We start from the raw sequence: 16,814 nt of genomic DNA on the forward strand, positions 1-16,814 counted from the left end.
AGCCTGCCCCGGACCCGGCACCCCGAGGAGGACTGGCCCAGCCTGCCGCGGGCCAGCTATCCCAAGGGGGACTGGCCCAGCTTGCCCCAGACCAACGGCCCCGACGAGGAGTTGAGTCTGCCCCGTGCCAGCTATCCTGGGGAAGAACTGCCGGACCAGCCCCCAAGCCCCGCTCCCGAGGAGCCAATGCTACTGGACTGGCCCGAACCCAGCACTGCCGCCGAGGTAAGCCCCGAAGGGGAACACGGAAGTGGCCCGGGGGTAGCCGACCCAGGTCAGGCTGCAGAGGCCTGTGAGCCGATGTCAGTGTGTTTCGGTCAGGATACCCCACTGACCGGCAGCGACAGCGATCGCTGCTAGGGCCCCGGGCCGGGACGCAGTGGAGTGGGTGGGCCTGCGTCTCCCCGTGCCACCCCCACTTACGGGTGGCAGGCTTCCCCCTCACCCGATGCTCAGGCAGAAGCCTGGGCTTACCTTTGCTACTCGGTTGCTCAATCCCTGCCATTTAGGGCCTGAGCCGTAACTGTTGTTTGGCCCAGCCCCTGCTCCAGAGGGCCTGGGCTCCTGAACTGTTGCTTTGCCCAGCCCCTGCTCCAGAGGGCCTGGGCTCCTAAACTGTTGTTTGGCCCAGCCCTACCCCAGAGGGCCTGGGCTCCGTAACTGTTGTTTCCACAGCCCCTACACCCGAGAGCCTGAGTCCTGAGCTAACCGGCTAGTGACTACGTCTGCAGTGAGTCGGCGTGGCTCCCCTCCCACCTCGGAGGGTAGAGCCCCGGCCCGCACTATTACAAGGGTGTTGCACTGAAAGTGTTGCCAGTTCAGAAATTCATCACGCAGATGTTATGGGAAGAAATGGTTACTTATTTATATAGTAAATGGTGTTCTTCGAGAGGTGGACACTGTATACACATTCCACTGTTGGTGTGCGCACATCCACTGCACATCCTCACACCAGCAACTGAGGGCTTAAAGGGAGGGGCTGCCTCAACCACAAACCAGTTCTTTTGCCGCCTACAGAGCCCAATGTCAAAGACTGAGTAGCGGGGGTGGGGGTTGGGTCATAGAATATGTATACAGACAACACATCTGGAAGAACATCAGTTACTGTGCAGGCAAGTAACCATCTCTACTTCTAATGATGAGCTGTATACATATATTTTATTGCTGATGACCTCTCCCCCACCCCCCTCAACAAGCAGTGACCCTTGTTGGAGGTGGGTACCAGGAGTTGTTGAACAGTGATTGCAGCACAATTCTGCCAAATTTTGCATAGTCTCTGAAAGCCTGTACAATTGCGTACTGCTGAGTGAATGTGTGGATGGAGGACCAGGCTGCTCCCTTACAAATGTACTGAGAGCGGCCATCACAGTGGACCAAACTCTCATCAAATGAACCATTATTTTGACAGATAGAGTCTTTCCAGTCACCTGATAAAGTTTGATACATGTGGAAATCCAATTAAAGATCGTTTGCTCTGAGACAGCTTCACCTTTGGTCCTTTCCTCTATGTGCTACAAACAGTTTAGGAGACTTTCTGAAGTGTGCAGATCTGTCAAGATAGAATGAAAGAACTCTGCTTACATCCAACGAATGCAGTTTTTGCTCTGCTTTACATGCTCTGCATGTGGCTTAGGGAAAACAACAGCAATGTGAATAGATTTAATTGAAGTTCTGGAACCACCTTTGGTAAAAACTTAGGGTGAGATTTCAGAGAAACGTTATCCTTATGAAAGACGGTATAATAAGGTGGTTTGGCTAACAATGCTTGTAATTCAACAGCTCTCCTGGCTGATGTTATTGCCACTGCGAAGGCTACTTTCACAGAAGGATGAAATAGAAATCAAGTGGCCAGTGCCCTTCAGACATCCAGAGAATGCAGTCTCCTTTCTTCATCTGAGAGGCATGTGGTTTTGGAAAAAATACCAGTTAAGTGGATGGTTTGACTCTTATGAAACTCGGGTCCACCATGCATGCTTTCAGCTAGTTGACTTGTCTAACTAATGTTACAATGATTAGAAAGGCCACTTTTCATAGTCAGATGGGCTCAAGGTTCAAAGAGAGGTCTGCTGAGAGATGAAAAAACAAAATTGAGGTCCCACTCGGGTGCGAACTTCACCAGTGGTGGAAAGGGTCAAAGAAGCCCCTTCAAAAATCTAGTTTGACAGGGTGAATGAAGATCATATGGTTATTAACAGGAGGATGAAAAGCACTGATTGCTGCTAAATGAACCTGAAGAGAACTAAATGAGATATCGAAAGACTTACGGGTAAATATTCCAGGATAGCAGGGAACCCAGCAGATTCTGGAGATAATGTATTGTTGAGTACAAGAGGAGAAACACCTTCTTTTAGCTGAATAAGAACATATCCTAGTAGAGTCTTTCCTACTTTGATTAAGGATGGATTGCATCACTCTGGAACACAAGTGCTCTTACATCCAGTGACCATCCAAATACCAGGCTACAGTGGTTCCTGATTGGGGTGCCTGAAAGTGCCCTGGTGTTGTGTTAGAAGGTCCAGAAATGGGCAGACGTTTGTGGGCAGCTGAGCTGAGAGCTTCAGTATATCTGTAAACAATAACTGTCTTGGCCAGTCAGGCACAATGAGGATGACTTGAGCTCTGTCTTAATGGATTTTCCATGGGGCCTGTAGTATTAATGGAATGGGAGGGAAGGCATAACTCAGGTGATCCTTCTGTGATAGCTGGAGTGTATCTCCCTTTGAGCCCTTGCCTAGGCAGGATAGAGGAAGTTTCTTGTTCACATGTGAGGCAAAAAGGTCCCCGGACAGCATTGCCCATTGGGTGAAGACCTTGTTGAGAACTGAATTGTGAATCTCCCGTTTGTGGTCCATGGAAAAATCTCTGCTGAGACTGTCCACTACGGAGTTCTGAACCCCTAGTAAACATGCTGCTGAAAGGGTTATGTGATGGTGGTTGCACCAATTCCAGATGTTAACTGACACTATACAAAAAGGAAGGGATCTCATTCCCCACTACTTGTTTATATATAAGATAGTTGTTATGTTGTCCTTATTATGTTGACATTATTTGAACATGTTGGGATTGGATGAGTGGAAGGAATGCATTACAGACTTGGACTATCCTGAGATCTAGTAAATTGATATGCATTCTGGACTCTCGAAGGGTCCAGATGCCTTGTGCCATATGACCACCTGTATGAACTCCGACTCAGACCATGCGGTGATAAGAAAGAATTGGAGAGGTGTTGGTCCGCATCATCCCTTACACACTCTGTTCGGAGCATGAGGACAGTTAAGGCACACGTGTGGACCAACGGACACTGCTTACTAAAAAATTACAAACTCAGGTGCATGGGGTACACACGTATCCATGCACATAGGGACCATCACTCGAAGAAGTATGTTTCTGACATCTCATGGATGTCTAACCATCAGGTCAAGCTCAACATGGCTAAAACAGAGTTCTGAATCTTTCTCCATATGCCCACTGCACTATCTCCTTTTTTGTTAACTGTGGGCAACACCATCCTGCCCGTCACTCAGGCCCATAACGTGGCTGCCATCTTCAAATTGGTCCTGTCTCTAGGTCTGCACATACAGGTTCTATCTCAATCTTTCAGATTCTTTCTGCATAACATCTCTAAGATATGGCCTTTCCTATCCATCCATACAACTAAGACCCTCATCCAGGCTCTCATCATCTCACATCTTGATTACTGCAACATCCTTTTCTTTGGCCTTGACAAATGCAATCTTGTCTTGCTCATATCTATTCAGAAGGATGCTGCAACGATCATTTTTCTAGCATGTCACTTTGATTATGTCAGCCCACTCTTTGTATTCCTCCACTGGCTTCTCTTTCTCTATCGCATCATACACAAGCTGCTTGTCTTCACTTTCGAGGGCCTTTACAGCCTATCCCCCCAACTTATCACTCATTCTCTATCAAGATGTCGACTCTCACCTCTGATTGCCTCATGTTACCAGCCTCCATTGCCCACTTGTTAAATTCTAAAAAAAGCACCTTCACGCTTTCTCTCATGATGCCTTGGGAGGAGCTCCCCTTAAATATCCATAGAGCTACCTCATTTATCCTCCTTCAAATTTCTCCTTAAAACCCTCAAAGATTCGAATTTCCATAGGAAATGACTTAAACATTTTGCATTTAGCCTAATAAATAACAGACTTGTACTACATCCATAATCCTCAAGCCTAGCTCAGCTACACCAACCACAGGAACCTAGAGGAGGGAGTTGTGAGAAACAGTAACTTTACATCACCTCTGGGAGTCCCATGATCCCAGGAACTACCATGCTCACCCCCAACATATATTAAAGCGACCTCAGGAACTCCCCTCTGCCAGGGGAATCCCCATTTGGCCACTTAGAATGATAGAATCATAGGACTGGAAGGGACCTTGAGAGGTCATCTAGTCCAGTCCCCTGCCTCATGGCGAAGTATTATCTAGACCATCCCTGACAGGGGTTTGTCCAACCTGCTCTTAAAAATCCCCAATGATGGAAATTCCACAACCTCCCTAGGCAATTTATTCCAGTGCTTAACCACCCTGACAGTTAGGAATTTTTTCCTAATGTACAAACTAAACCTCCCTTGCTGCAATTTAAGCCCATTGCTTCTTGTCCTATCACCAGAGGTTAAGAAAAATAATTTTTCTCCCTCCTCCTTGTAACAACCTTTTATGTATTTGAAAACTGTTATGTCCCCTCTCAGTCTTCTCTTTTCCAGACTAAACAAACCCATTTTTTTCAGTCTTCCCTCATAGGTCATGTTTTCTAGACCTTTAATCATTTTCGTTGCTCTTCTCTGGACTTTCTCCAATTTCTCCACATCCTTCCTGAAATGTGGCGCTCAGAACTGGACACAATACTCCAGTTGAGGCCTAATCAGCACGGAGTAGAGCGGAAGAATTACTTCTCGTGTCTTGCTTAGAACACTCCTGCTAATACATCCCAGAATGATGTTTGTTTTTTTTTTGCAACAGCGTTACACTGTTGACTCATATTTAGCTTGTGGTCCACTATGACCCCCAGATTCCTTTCCGCAGTACTCCTTGCTAGGTAGTCATTTCCCATTTTGAATGTGTGCTACTGATTGTTCCTTCCTAAGTGGAGTATTTTGCATTTGTTCTTATTGAATTTCATCCTATTTACTTCAGACCATTTCTCTTAGGCCAAATTTAAGACTGCTTTGCACTGCAAGAGCACAATAGGACAGAGAATCTGGCCCTCTCTCTCTTCCAGGACTAACAAATAACATTGATGTGATGTTTGTACACCAAGCCATTTAGAGATACGAAATTACAAAAAGCGTTAGTAGATTTTTCAGAAAGTAAGAACACTTTTTTCAATGTTTCAAAAACATATTGTCTGATTAAAAAATCTCCTCTGGCAAAATACCACCCAAATAAGAGGCAGGTTTCTCAAGAAAAAAACAAAGCAAAAACCTGTGACTCTATAATGTATATTTTAGATTATTGTCTCATACGATGAATTTCTCCTGGAGTTTTTTTGTGAATTAGAGAGAGCTTTTGGTTTGCTTTTTGAATAGCCATATTTACTGCACAGTTATTTTTAGCTAACATTTCTCTGGAAAAAATAATATAGCTAAAATGTAGAAAATGTTATGCAGTGGTTCTGGGATTTTGTGGCCAGAAAAAACTGAAGTTCATAGACGAAAATTTTGATTACGATGTTCCTACTAATTCCAACATATTAAAAGAGATAGAAATACAATGATAATAATTTAAGTTTATGGATAAAAGATACATACCTCTTCTAGAAGAACAGGTAAACCCAATCTTATAGCATTCTCAAGAGTACGCAGGAAACCAGCATCTGTAAGCTTAATTATTTTTAAACCAGATTTCATTTCTTTGTTTCTTATCCACCGATTTGCCTATGTAGGAAACAAGAGAGTAATCACTAAGGTTGGCTAAGTGTCACATTTGACCAGAAGGTTAATTAGCACGTTTGCCTCAATATTCAGAAGTGCAATTCTTAAGACCACTGCTTTGATCAGGAAAAGTAAATTAAATGCACTAACTCTTTACTCCTGAGACGCATCACCAGAAAATAAGGTTTTTGCTTGTATTTGTAATATCTAAGGCTTTACACAGCACGGTGTGATATTCAACTGTGCTGGTACTGCTCGTATTTTATTGGCCTTTATAGGTCCAGATTGTGCCATTCAAGGCATAGAATCATTTTGGGGAGTAGTGTGAGGCAGCACCACACCAAGAGAAGCTCTATGAGGGACTATATCTCAGAGGGCAGCTTCCAGTGAGATTACACACACTGTGTGGGGTAGATTACTCTTCCTGCTGCACCCAAGGCTGGTGTGGAGAGGCGGGATTGGCCTCCCATTCATCCCCTTTAGGACGAGCTGTGCACTAGGAAGGAGCAATCCCTGTGTTCACCTGACCCACCCATACGACCTGGCCCATTCAGTCGGCAGCCCCTCTCCTCCAACAAGGACACCAGGCCATGAAGAGAGACCTGTATGATGTCTAGGGAAGAGGAAAGGGTGGTGCTGCAGGGTTGAGTGAAGAAGGAAGGAATATCCACACCGACACGACTGGACCCTAAAATAGATTTATACTTGTAATGTTTTAAATGTAAAAATTAAATTGAAAAAGGGTTTTCATTCTAAATTCTTTCATTGTGCTCACCTACTGCTTCCAATAATCACAAGTTACGGAAAAGGAGTGAACAATGCAGGGAATTGTCCTAACAAAATTGGCTGTGGTTCAATGGTTGTTTAGCACTAGGTCAATTAAGGGGATTCAGAAAACCACAAAAATATGTGGTGAAAAAGTTATAGCACAAAATAAACACCAGTTGTGAGGCAGGTATATGCAGTTTTTTCTTTCCTCCTTTTTAGGTTAAATAATAATAATAGTCTTCACAGTCTTTCATTTTATGAAACTTCTTTCATAGTTTTGACCATCTTTGAGACTCATCCCTGGGCCTTTAATGAAAACTGGACACAATCCTGTTTTTCCTCTGTTGGCAATACAGTTCATAGTTTTCGTATTGTGGAGGGGTTTTAATAGCACACATTTTGCACAATCACTTCCATGTTATTTATAGTTAGAAACCTCTTGGTAAAGATTCATAGTACTCTATTAATTATTTTAAACCTATTCCAATTTTGATTGGAATGAGAATGTTAAATTAGAGTCCATGCAATACCTGAAACGCTATCGTGTTTTTTATTTTTAATCACAGATCTCATATTGAAAACGTATGGACCAGATGCTCAGTTGGTGTTAGTCACTATAGCTCTACTGAAGTATGTTGATTTGCATGAGCTGAGGATCTGGCCCCAAGCCAACAAAGAAAAAGGTGTCAAGTGTTAGAACTGTCTGGTACAAAAACTTACGGAGGAGTTGAATTTTTGGAAAGGGAGCTGCATCAGTACAGTTTACAATCAGTGCTCACCTGATCCTGGGGGTCAATCATCAGTGGCCAGCGTCGCCCTCGAGTCACAAGAATCCCATTCTCGGTAGACACATAGTCACGTGGTAACCCATCTGTGTTCCACTGGCGAATTTCATAGGGATCTCCCAAAATGTTTATAAGACTGAAGTCTGGACTGATAGGAATCTCTAGATTCTGACATTTCTTGATCCAGCAATCTATCAGCTGAGACAGAGAGATATTAATTGTAAAAAGAGATTCATAGGAGATTATATTACTTCATGGGAATAGGACAGTGACCTGTTCCGTAACTGGCGTTCTTCGAGATGTGTTGCTCAGGTGTATTCCACTATAGGTGTGCGTGCTCGCCACGTGCATCGGTACCGGAAGTTTTTCCCTTAGCAGTATCCGTAGTAGGGGAGCACCGCTGCGACCCCTGGAGTGGCGCCGACATATCGCGCCATAAAGGGGACTGCGTGCTCCCCCCACCCTCAGTTCCTTCTTGCCAGACAACTCCGACACAGGGGAAGGAGGGTGGGACGTGGAATACACCTGAGCAACACATCTCGAAGAACGCCAGTTACGGAACAGGTCACTGTCCTTTCTTCTTCGAGTGATTGCTCATGTGTACTCCACTATAGGTGACTCCAAGCTATCCCTGATGGAGGCAGGTACGAGTGTAAGTATGAAATGTCAAGGGTTTCCCGGGCGGAGCACCACTCTACCAAACCCAGCGTCATCCCGTGATTGGGAGACGATCGCATAGTGCAATGAGAAAGTGTGGACAGAGGACCACGTAGCAGCCGTACAGATGTCCTGGATAGGGACATGAGCCACATAAGCCACAGACAAGGCCTGGGCTCTCGTCGAATGAGCCTTCGCTATATGAGGCGGGGGAATCCCTGCCAGGTCATAGCAGGTGCGAATGCACGAAGTGATCCAGTGGGAGATCTTTGAGATCTGGGTGGAGACCGGTTGTCCCCTCATGTGCTCGGCCGAAGCAATAAAAAGCTGGGGTGACCTTCTAAAGGGCCTGGTTCTGTCCAGGTAAAAGGCCAGCGCTCTGCGCATATCTAACATGTGCAGGCGGCGTTCCTCATTGGAGGAATGGGGCTTAGGACACAGGATCGGGAGAAAATATCCTGATCCATATGGAAAGCCGAGACCACCTTCGGCAAAAAGGCAGGGTGAGGGTGGAGCTGAACCTTGTCCTTATGAAAGACCGTATACGGCGGTTCAGAGGTCAGGGCCCTGAGCTCGGAGACCCAGCAGGCTGAGGTGATAGCCACTAAGAACGCCACCTTCCATGACAGGTGGGACCACGAACACGTGGCTAACGGCTCAAAAGGAGGCCCTGTGAGGCGGGAGAGTACCAGGTTTAGATCCCAGAGCGGGACTGGGGGTCTGGCGTAAGGGAAACCCCGGTCTTACCCTTTCAGAAACCGGGCCGTCATGTGATGTGAGAACACAGACAGGCCCTGCATCGGGGGATGGAAGGCCGAGATGGCCACCAGGTGCACCCTGATAGAGGAGGGTGCAAGATCTTGAGTCCTAAGGGACAGGAGGTAATCGAGGACCTGTTGGATAGGTGCAGAGGAGGGAGAGGAACCTCTATCCCTCGCCCACACAGAGAACCTATACCACTTAGCCAGGTAGGTGTGCCACGTGGAGGGTTTCCTACTTTCCAGCAGGACCCTCCTGACGTCCTCAGAACACCTGCCCTCCTCCGCATTCAACCATGAAGCAGCCACGCTGTCAGATGGAGCGCAGCTAGGTTGGGATGGAGGAGACGTCCTGCCTTCTGGGAGAGGAGGTCCGGGCATAGCGGCAGCCTGCAAGGGGGGGCCGCTAAGAGTTGTAGGAGGGACCCGTACCAATGCTGACGGGCCCAATCCGGGGCTATGAGGATCATCCTCGCTCCGTCTGACTTCAGCTTCTGCAACACCTTGTCTATTAAGGGGAAGGGCGGGAAGGCGTACAACAGGGGCCCCGACCATGAGAGCAGGAACGCATCCGATATCGCCCCGTCGCCCTGCTCCGCCCTGGAGCAGAATCGAGGACACTGTCGATTCTGGGCAGTGGCGAACAGGTCTACGTGGGGAGTGCCCCACTGTAGGAAGATCCACCTGGCCACGTCCCTGTGAAGGGACCACTTGTGCTGCTGGGAGAATACCCTGCTCAGGCGGTCCGCAAGAGAGTTGCTCTTGCCCGGCAGGTAAAAAGCCCACAGGAGCACATTGTGGGCTATACAAAACTCCCACAGGAGCTGGGCTTCCTGGCATAAGGCCCTGGAATGCGTACCGCCCTGCTTGTTGACATCGTACATGGCGGTCGTGTTGTCCGTAAGGACTCTGAGTACCCTCCCTTGGACGTGGTGGCGGAACGCCATGCAGGCGAGGCGTATGGCCCTGAGCTCCCTGACGTTTATGTGGAGGGCTAAGTCTCCTGGGGACTACAACCCCTGGGTCCTGAAGGGCCCCACGTGCGCTCCCCAGCCCAGGTCCGAGGCGTCCGACACTAGGTCTTGTGAGGGAGGAGGGTCCCGGAAGGGGATACCCCAGAGCATGTTGCCCGGGAGGGACCACCATTGGAGACCTGCCACCACCCTGTGCGGCACTGTGACCACCATGTCCAGGCTGTCTCCACAGCTGGAGGGGCTTCATTCGAAGCCTGGCATGTCGCACTACATAGGTGCATGCTGCCATGTGGCCTAGGACCTGAAGGCACACCTGTCCCGTGGTTACCGGAAAGGCTGTGATCTGGGCGATGAAAGCTTTGAGCGCCTCGAATCTGTCCCTTGGGAGGAAGGCCGAGGCTACCCGGGAATCTAGCAGCGCGCCTATAAAGGTTATGCGCTGAACTGGGATTAACGTGGATTTCTCTTCGTTTACCAGCAGGCCTAGGACACCGCAGATGCCTAGCAGGTAGCTCGTCTGCTGCTGCACCAGGGATCGAGACCGGCCCTTGAGCAGCCAGTCGTCTAAGTAGGGGAAGATCTGCAGCCCTTTCCTCCTGAAGTGGGCTGCAACTACCGCCATACATTTCGTAAACACCCTGGGGGCCGTAGAGAAGCCAAAAGGGAGGACCGTAAACTGGAAGTGGTCCTGTCCCACCAGGAAACGGAGGTAGCGCCTGTGACCCTGGAAAATGTGGATGTGAAAATACACATCCTGGAGGTCCAGTGACGTAAACCAATCCCCCTGGTCTAGGGATGGAATAATGGAGGCCAGGGACACCATGCGGAATTTGTAACGCACCAGGAACTGGTTGAGATTCCGCAGGTCGAGGATGGGCCGAAGCCCGCCTTTCGCCTTGGGAACGAGGAAATACTTGGAGTAAAACCCCTTGCCCTGGTATTCTCGAGGCATCCTTTCCACCGCTCCCAAGGAAAGGAGGCATTGTACCTCCTGACGGAGGAGGAGGGCATGCTCCGGAACCGCGGTGTGGCACCGTGACAGGGGGCAGTTGGGAGGGGTTGCCACAAACTGGAGCCTGTACCCCTGGGAGATGGTGCTGAGGACCCATTGGTCCATTGTTATAGTGGACCATTGGAGTCGGAAAGCTGATAAACGGTTGAAAAAAAGGCAACTTTATTAACTGGGTGGGAGGAGCACTGGCAACAGGCCCGGTGACCCCCCTCAAGAAGTCAAAAACGCCGTTTCCTGGGGGTTTGCCCTTCGAGGCACCAGGTCGCTGGGCCGAACGGGATTGGCGCTGTGACTGACGCCTCTGATCCCTCTGCCGCTTAGGCGGGGGTTCATATCTACCCCTAGCTTGTGGAGCGGGCGGTTGAGGCCTGGGCTTGTCCTTTGCAGGTGGAACGTACAGGCCCACGTCTGAAGGGTGGTACGGGAATCCTTCATCCCATGCAGATGGGTATCAGTCTGATCAGCAAACAGGGCCTTGCCATCAAACGGCAGGTCCTGCATTATCGACTGCGATTCAGAGGAGAGTCCCGAGAGGGAAAGCCACGATGCTCACCTCATGGAGACAGCTGTAGCCAAGGCGCGAGCGGCCGTGTCCGCCGCGTCCGAAGCAGCCTGGAGAGCCGCCTTGGCCGCGGTCGCCCCTTCTTGGATGAGCGCCCGAAACTCCTTCGCCTCGGTATCAGGGAGGAAGCGCTCAAACTTGGGGAGAGATCCCCAAAGGTTGAACTTGTAGCGGCCCAGAAGCGCCTGATGGTTGGCCAAGCGGAGTTGGAAACACGTCGATGAGTCAGACTTTCATCTGAAAGAGTCAAGTCTACGAGCGTCCCTGTCCTTGGGCGTGGGCGCAGGCTGACCGTTACTCTCGCGGTGGTGGACCGACTCTACCACCAGGGAGTTAGGGGCTGGGTGAGTGTAGAAGTACTCAAGACCTTTGGCAGGGACGAAGTATTTCCTCTCAGCTTTTTTGGAAATAGGGGCAAGGGAGGCCGGCGTTTGCCAAAGGCCAGCGGTGATATTGGCAACTCCTTGATGAAATGGGAGCGCCACACGCCCCGGGACTGAGGAGGCCAGGACATTAAAAAGTGTGTCGGAGGGCTCCTCCATCTTCTCGGCCCGGAGCTTGAGGTTGGCTGCCACCCTCCAAAGCAGCTCTTGATGGGCCTTAAAGTCCTCTTGCGAAGAGGGAGGCGGTACCGCAACCGAATCGCCCTGCGCCGTCGAGGTGGAAGGTACAGCACCGTCAACGGCAAGCAGCACCGTGGGCTCTACTTCGGGGTCCGGTGCCGAAGCCGGCGTCGGAGGATCGGCATCCACAGCTTGATCCCAGTACCGCAGCAATGCGGGGCGGCCCTGGGAAGCTCCCGCCACGGAGCGAGGACCGAGGTGCACCGGAGCCTGAGGCCACGGCGCTAGCTGACACCACTGACCCTGCCATGGCACAGCCTGGAGTAGAGGCACGTCGGGCGCCGGAGGTGCAGGTTGGTCCGGCGGCACAGGTCGGCCCCGGGATAGACGACTGCGCGTTGACACCGAGGTTCAGGAAAAGCGAACGGTGCCGTAAGAACGGCTGGAACGGTCCCGATCGTGACGGCTCCAGGACTTTGACCTGGAGGAGGACAAGATGTAAACGTCCGAGGAGCTGCGTCTGGACTGTCCACGGCATCTGTGGGCCCGGTGCCTCGGTGCCGGGGAACGTGGGGATGCGCTGCGAGCCTGACCTCTACAGTGCCGAGTCCTGGAGTGGGAGCGTTGGTGCCGACGACATCGCGACCTATTCCTCTCGGAGTCGCTAGAAGAAGAGGGTTGGTGTTGCCTCTTTTTTCCGGCACGACAGTGCTCAGGACCCGACGAATGGGAAACGCTCATGGCAGAGTCATGACGCGGGGTCAATGTGCGTCGTGAAGCCCTGCTAGGTGCCTCAACCCGGGAAGGTGCTTCAATCTCCGACTCCTTCGGGGAAGGCTGGTGGGCAATCAAGGACAGCTTCCCGTGGGACCGGGGGCCCGAGTGCTGCGGCACTGCCGGCACCAGAAGCGTCAATATCTCACATGCGGCCTGAACTGCCTCTGGCGTCGAGAGCATGCACACCTCTGGAGAGGCTCGCGCGGACGGGACAGGATTGCTCCACTCAGCGTGAGTTGGAGGTCTCTGTCCCGATGGGGATCGTGGGCTGCCCAACTCGGGTCTAGCCTCACCCCTAGTCTTTTCCCGGTGCCTCTGCAATTTCCCCGTCCTCTTAGCTGGGGAACGGTGCCGAGACATCGAAGGTGCCTCACTGCGCACCGAGGACGCGGTACCGGGAGCAGATTCAGAGCGGCGCTCGGGAGGCCCTTCGCTGTGTGCCGACGACGCGGATCCCGGCGCGGTGCCGGCTCGATGCGCCGGTGCCGGGGCCAATGCCGACTCTATTAAGAGCGCTCGGAGTCGGATCTCATGCTCCTTCTTTGTTTGCGGCTTGAAGGAGCGGCAGATCTTACACTTCTCACTAATGTGAGACTCGCCCAGACAGCAAAGACACTGAGAGTGTGGATCGCTTCTAGGCATAGAATTGCGACAAGAGTCGCACGACTTGAAGCCTGGGCCACGGGGCATGCCCCGAGCCAGGCACTAACAGAAGAAAAGTTCAGCAAAGAAACAGTTCAGTGAACTAGATACCACTAAGGCTATAACGCTGCAGCCAAGGCTGGAGCAAGTTCCGACTACCTTCACTGGCGGCAAGAAGGAACTGAGGATGGGGGGAGCATGCAGTCCCCTTTATGGCGTGATATGTCGGTGCCACTCCAGGGGTCGCAGCGGTGCTCCCCCACTACGGATACTGCTAAGGGAAAAACTTCCGGCACCGGTGCACGTGGCAAGCACGCACACCTATAGTGGAATACACATGAGCAATCACTCGAAGAAGAATGTAACAGCCTGTTGAACACTAGTTGGTAGTAATTAAAAGTTATCATCATTGGATGGCTGTTTGATTGCTTAGGAGGCGACAAGTAAGTGTCTTTAATTCATTTCAGAATAGACAGGAGTCCTTGTCTTGTACTAATAATAATCCTACACCCTTCACAATTGTCACTAATGGCTGAATATGTATTTAAACTGAACTCTGGACAGCAAGGCTGAGGATCATTAATGCAGTTGTGGGGGAATGCTTAGACTGACACTGTCCATATTGTACCTGTTCAGAAGCTAGAGCAATTCTACAGTGATGCCAGTTTGATACCTTTCACAAGCACCACATTATGGAGGAAAAAAAGAAAAGGGAGATTATTTTTTACTCACCAGTTGCCTATAAAGTGCTGTAAAAGCCCCATAATAGGCAACACAAGCAGCTGCTATGAACACATTCCCTATGATGTTTGAAATCTCATCTTCAAAATTCCTGATGCTCTCTTCCCACCGAACTTGTTCATCTCCTAATGCAGCTGTAAGCTTTCCAGCTCTAGTGAGGCGAGCTTGGGTAAGTGCCATGGTCCTTGCTAAACAGTTATAAAACGATTGGACTGTGATTAGTATTAAAAAGTCAATTTTTCCTAATAATCTTTTCCCTTGCTTTCTATTTTAGCCTCCCTCTTCCCATACCCTTTCCTCTAGCCTTAACTTCTACAGTGGCTTCCTGGCAAACTTCTTTTTGGCCTATTGATTGGGTACTTCAGGACAGACTATGGTCCATGAACCCATATCTTGACTTCGTCAAACTCCCAGCACACCCTCTTCCAATCATCCTGCTGTGATATTATCATCACCTACTACTGGAATCAGGTTGCTCCAGTTGAAGCTGCCTGAAGGAACAGTCACAAGCCTAACTGTTGGCAGCAGATGTAGTGTCTCCTTACCACAGTACTGTGTGACCAGAGAAGCATTGGGGAGACAGAGTGCTAGTAAATCATGTGTTTGACCCTTTCAATGGAGTCCTACTGATGTGCATATTAATTTCCATACCACTGTGCTGTGTATAGTATGAGACTGTCTGGGTCAGGGCTAGCTAGTTTCCCCTGGTCCAGCTAGCTGTATAGTGAAGGCATGAAAGTAAAAGACGAACTTAACTGTTTAATGACTTCAAGAAGAATCACTTACCAAGGCTCTCTTTTTCTTCAAGGCTTCTTTCATACTGGTCTTGTAATGCCTGGATCTGATCCTCCACCTGCTTTAATTTCTTTTGCTTGTCGCGAAGGGTAGCCATAGTAGCATCGAGCTCAGCCTAAGAACGTAAGGAAATCTTTAGGTGAAGGCTTTCAAACCGGGTGGCCTGATTTTTAGAAGAGCTGAAGTCAATGGAAGTGACTGGTACAGGGGACTTGTGAAAATCAGGTCACTTATTCAGGTGCCTACGCATGAATAAGGAGTCTTTTTGAAAGATGTGGCTTTAAACCAGAACATTTTTGTCCTATTAATAAAATGGCATTTTCATAATGAGTGCCTCCACCATTTTTCTAGGGAGTAGGATATGAAACTGTCACACCCTCTAGTCTCTGCTGTAACCAGGTTGGCTGAACATTGACACAGGACCAATGGCTGGGGAAAGTCTCCCTTGGGCCACAGCTCTTTGAAAATTCATCCCCCGATGACTTGTGTTTAGTCAGTCTTGGAAGAACTCAGCGATAATGTCATGTACAATACCTGATTGCCCCATGTGCCCCACGAATGGAGTGCCCATCTGATGCTTAATTCAGCACTTACAGACAGTAGGGAGAGGATACGTCATCCTTGGAAGTGGAAGTAGCTTCTGTAGCAAGGCAGGACAGCAGCCCAAGAGGCTACTTTCTGCTGGATTTGGCCCAAAAAGTTAAAAGAACAATTATGGATGAAAAAAATTCTATTACTTAGATCAGAAGCTCCTTGGAGCAGGAACTGATTTTTGGTCGGTGTACAAGGCCCAGCACAGTGGGTCCTGATCCATGACTGGGACTTCTAGGCGTTACCGTAGTAAAAAAAAAATTAACAATATCATCAAAGTTATTCTAACAAATAAAAGACATTAGAGACATAAACACGCACCTGTGCAGCATTTAACTTTTGCCTCTTTGGCTCAACTTCTTTGACGACTCTAGAGTATAAATCCATGGCTCTCACCCACATGCACATTGACCTACAGGCCCTGGACACCTTCTCTACTTTTTCAGGCACAAAATCTGGGTTATTTATATATTTCTGAAGCTTTAACAATATTTGAGGCTTTATATTTTCTTTATCGTATTCTAAAAGTTTTTTGAGGAAATTGGAATCTCCAAGGAGCTGTTTTGCTGCTGCCCAGTCAGGCCTGAAAGAAAATAACAGTAACAGAATTTGAGAGAGACATGCCCTGAGAACATGATCTTAAATAACAAATCTGCACTTTTCAGACCATTTCCTCTTGGTTGGTAGAGTGTTTTGAAGAGCTTGACCACAACCAGTGCTTGATAAAAACATAGCAACAGAATTTAGATTTCCATATCACATGTAATTAACATAAAAGTGCTATAAACGAGATCTCCTCTGTAGGACACATGTAAGCAAAGGGCTGGGCCTCCCAATGAAGGCTAAGAAGCGCTATTACAAGAAGACTGTAGCTCTGCTGCTCCAAATTGGCACTTAGACTTGAGAGACTAATGCTTTGTGAAAGTGTGAATTGAACTACAGGTAGCACCTCTGTGGATTTCAAATAATCTACAGACCAGGGGTCGGCAACCTTTCAGAAGTGGTGTGCCGAGTCTTCATTTATTCACTTTAATTTAAGGTTTCGCGTGCCGGTAATACATGTTAACGTTTTTTAGAAGGTCTCTCTCTAGAAGTCTATATTATATAACTAAACTATTGTTGTATGTAAAGTAAACAAGGTTTTCAAAATGTTTAAGAAGCTTCCTTTAAAATTAAATTAAAATACTGATCTTACGCCGCCAGCCTGCTCAGCCCGCTTCCAGCCTGGGGTTCTGTTCACCTAGGCCTGCAGCGGGCTGAGCGGGGCGACTCGAGGTCAGGGCAGAGGGCTGGGG

At 49.0% G+C, this 16,814-nt stretch overlaps 1 protein-coding gene across 1 annotated transcript in view; it reads right to left on the minus strand.

Annotated features, from left to right (window-relative positions):
* LOC113409451 (dynein heavy chain 6, axonemal-like) overlaps window positions 1-16,814 on the minus strand; it is a 184,948-nt gene that overhangs the window by 67,435 nt on the left and 100,699 nt on the right. The window contains exons 50-54 of the mRNA XM_026663373.1: window positions 15,841-16,102; window positions 14,920-15,043; window positions 14,125-14,321; window positions 7,442-7,645; window positions 5,772-5,897 (exon numbers count right to left, since the gene is read on the minus strand). Of these exons, the coding sequence (XP_026519158.1) occupies window positions 5,772-5,897; window positions 7,442-7,645; window positions 14,125-14,321; window positions 14,920-15,043; window positions 15,841-16,102 (913 nt within the window). The remainder of the gene's footprint in view (window positions 1-5,771; window positions 5,898-7,441; window positions 7,646-14,124; window positions 14,322-14,919; window positions 15,044-15,840; window positions 16,103-16,814) is intronic.

Source organism: Terrapene carolina, unplaced genomic scaffold (assembly GCF_002925995.2).
Source record: "Terrapene carolina triunguis isolate 2854851 unplaced genomic scaffold, T_m_triunguis-2.0 Scaffold33392, whole genome shotgun sequence".
Classification (NCBI taxonomy): Eukaryota; Metazoa; Chordata; order Testudines; family Emydidae; genus Terrapene; species Terrapene triunguis.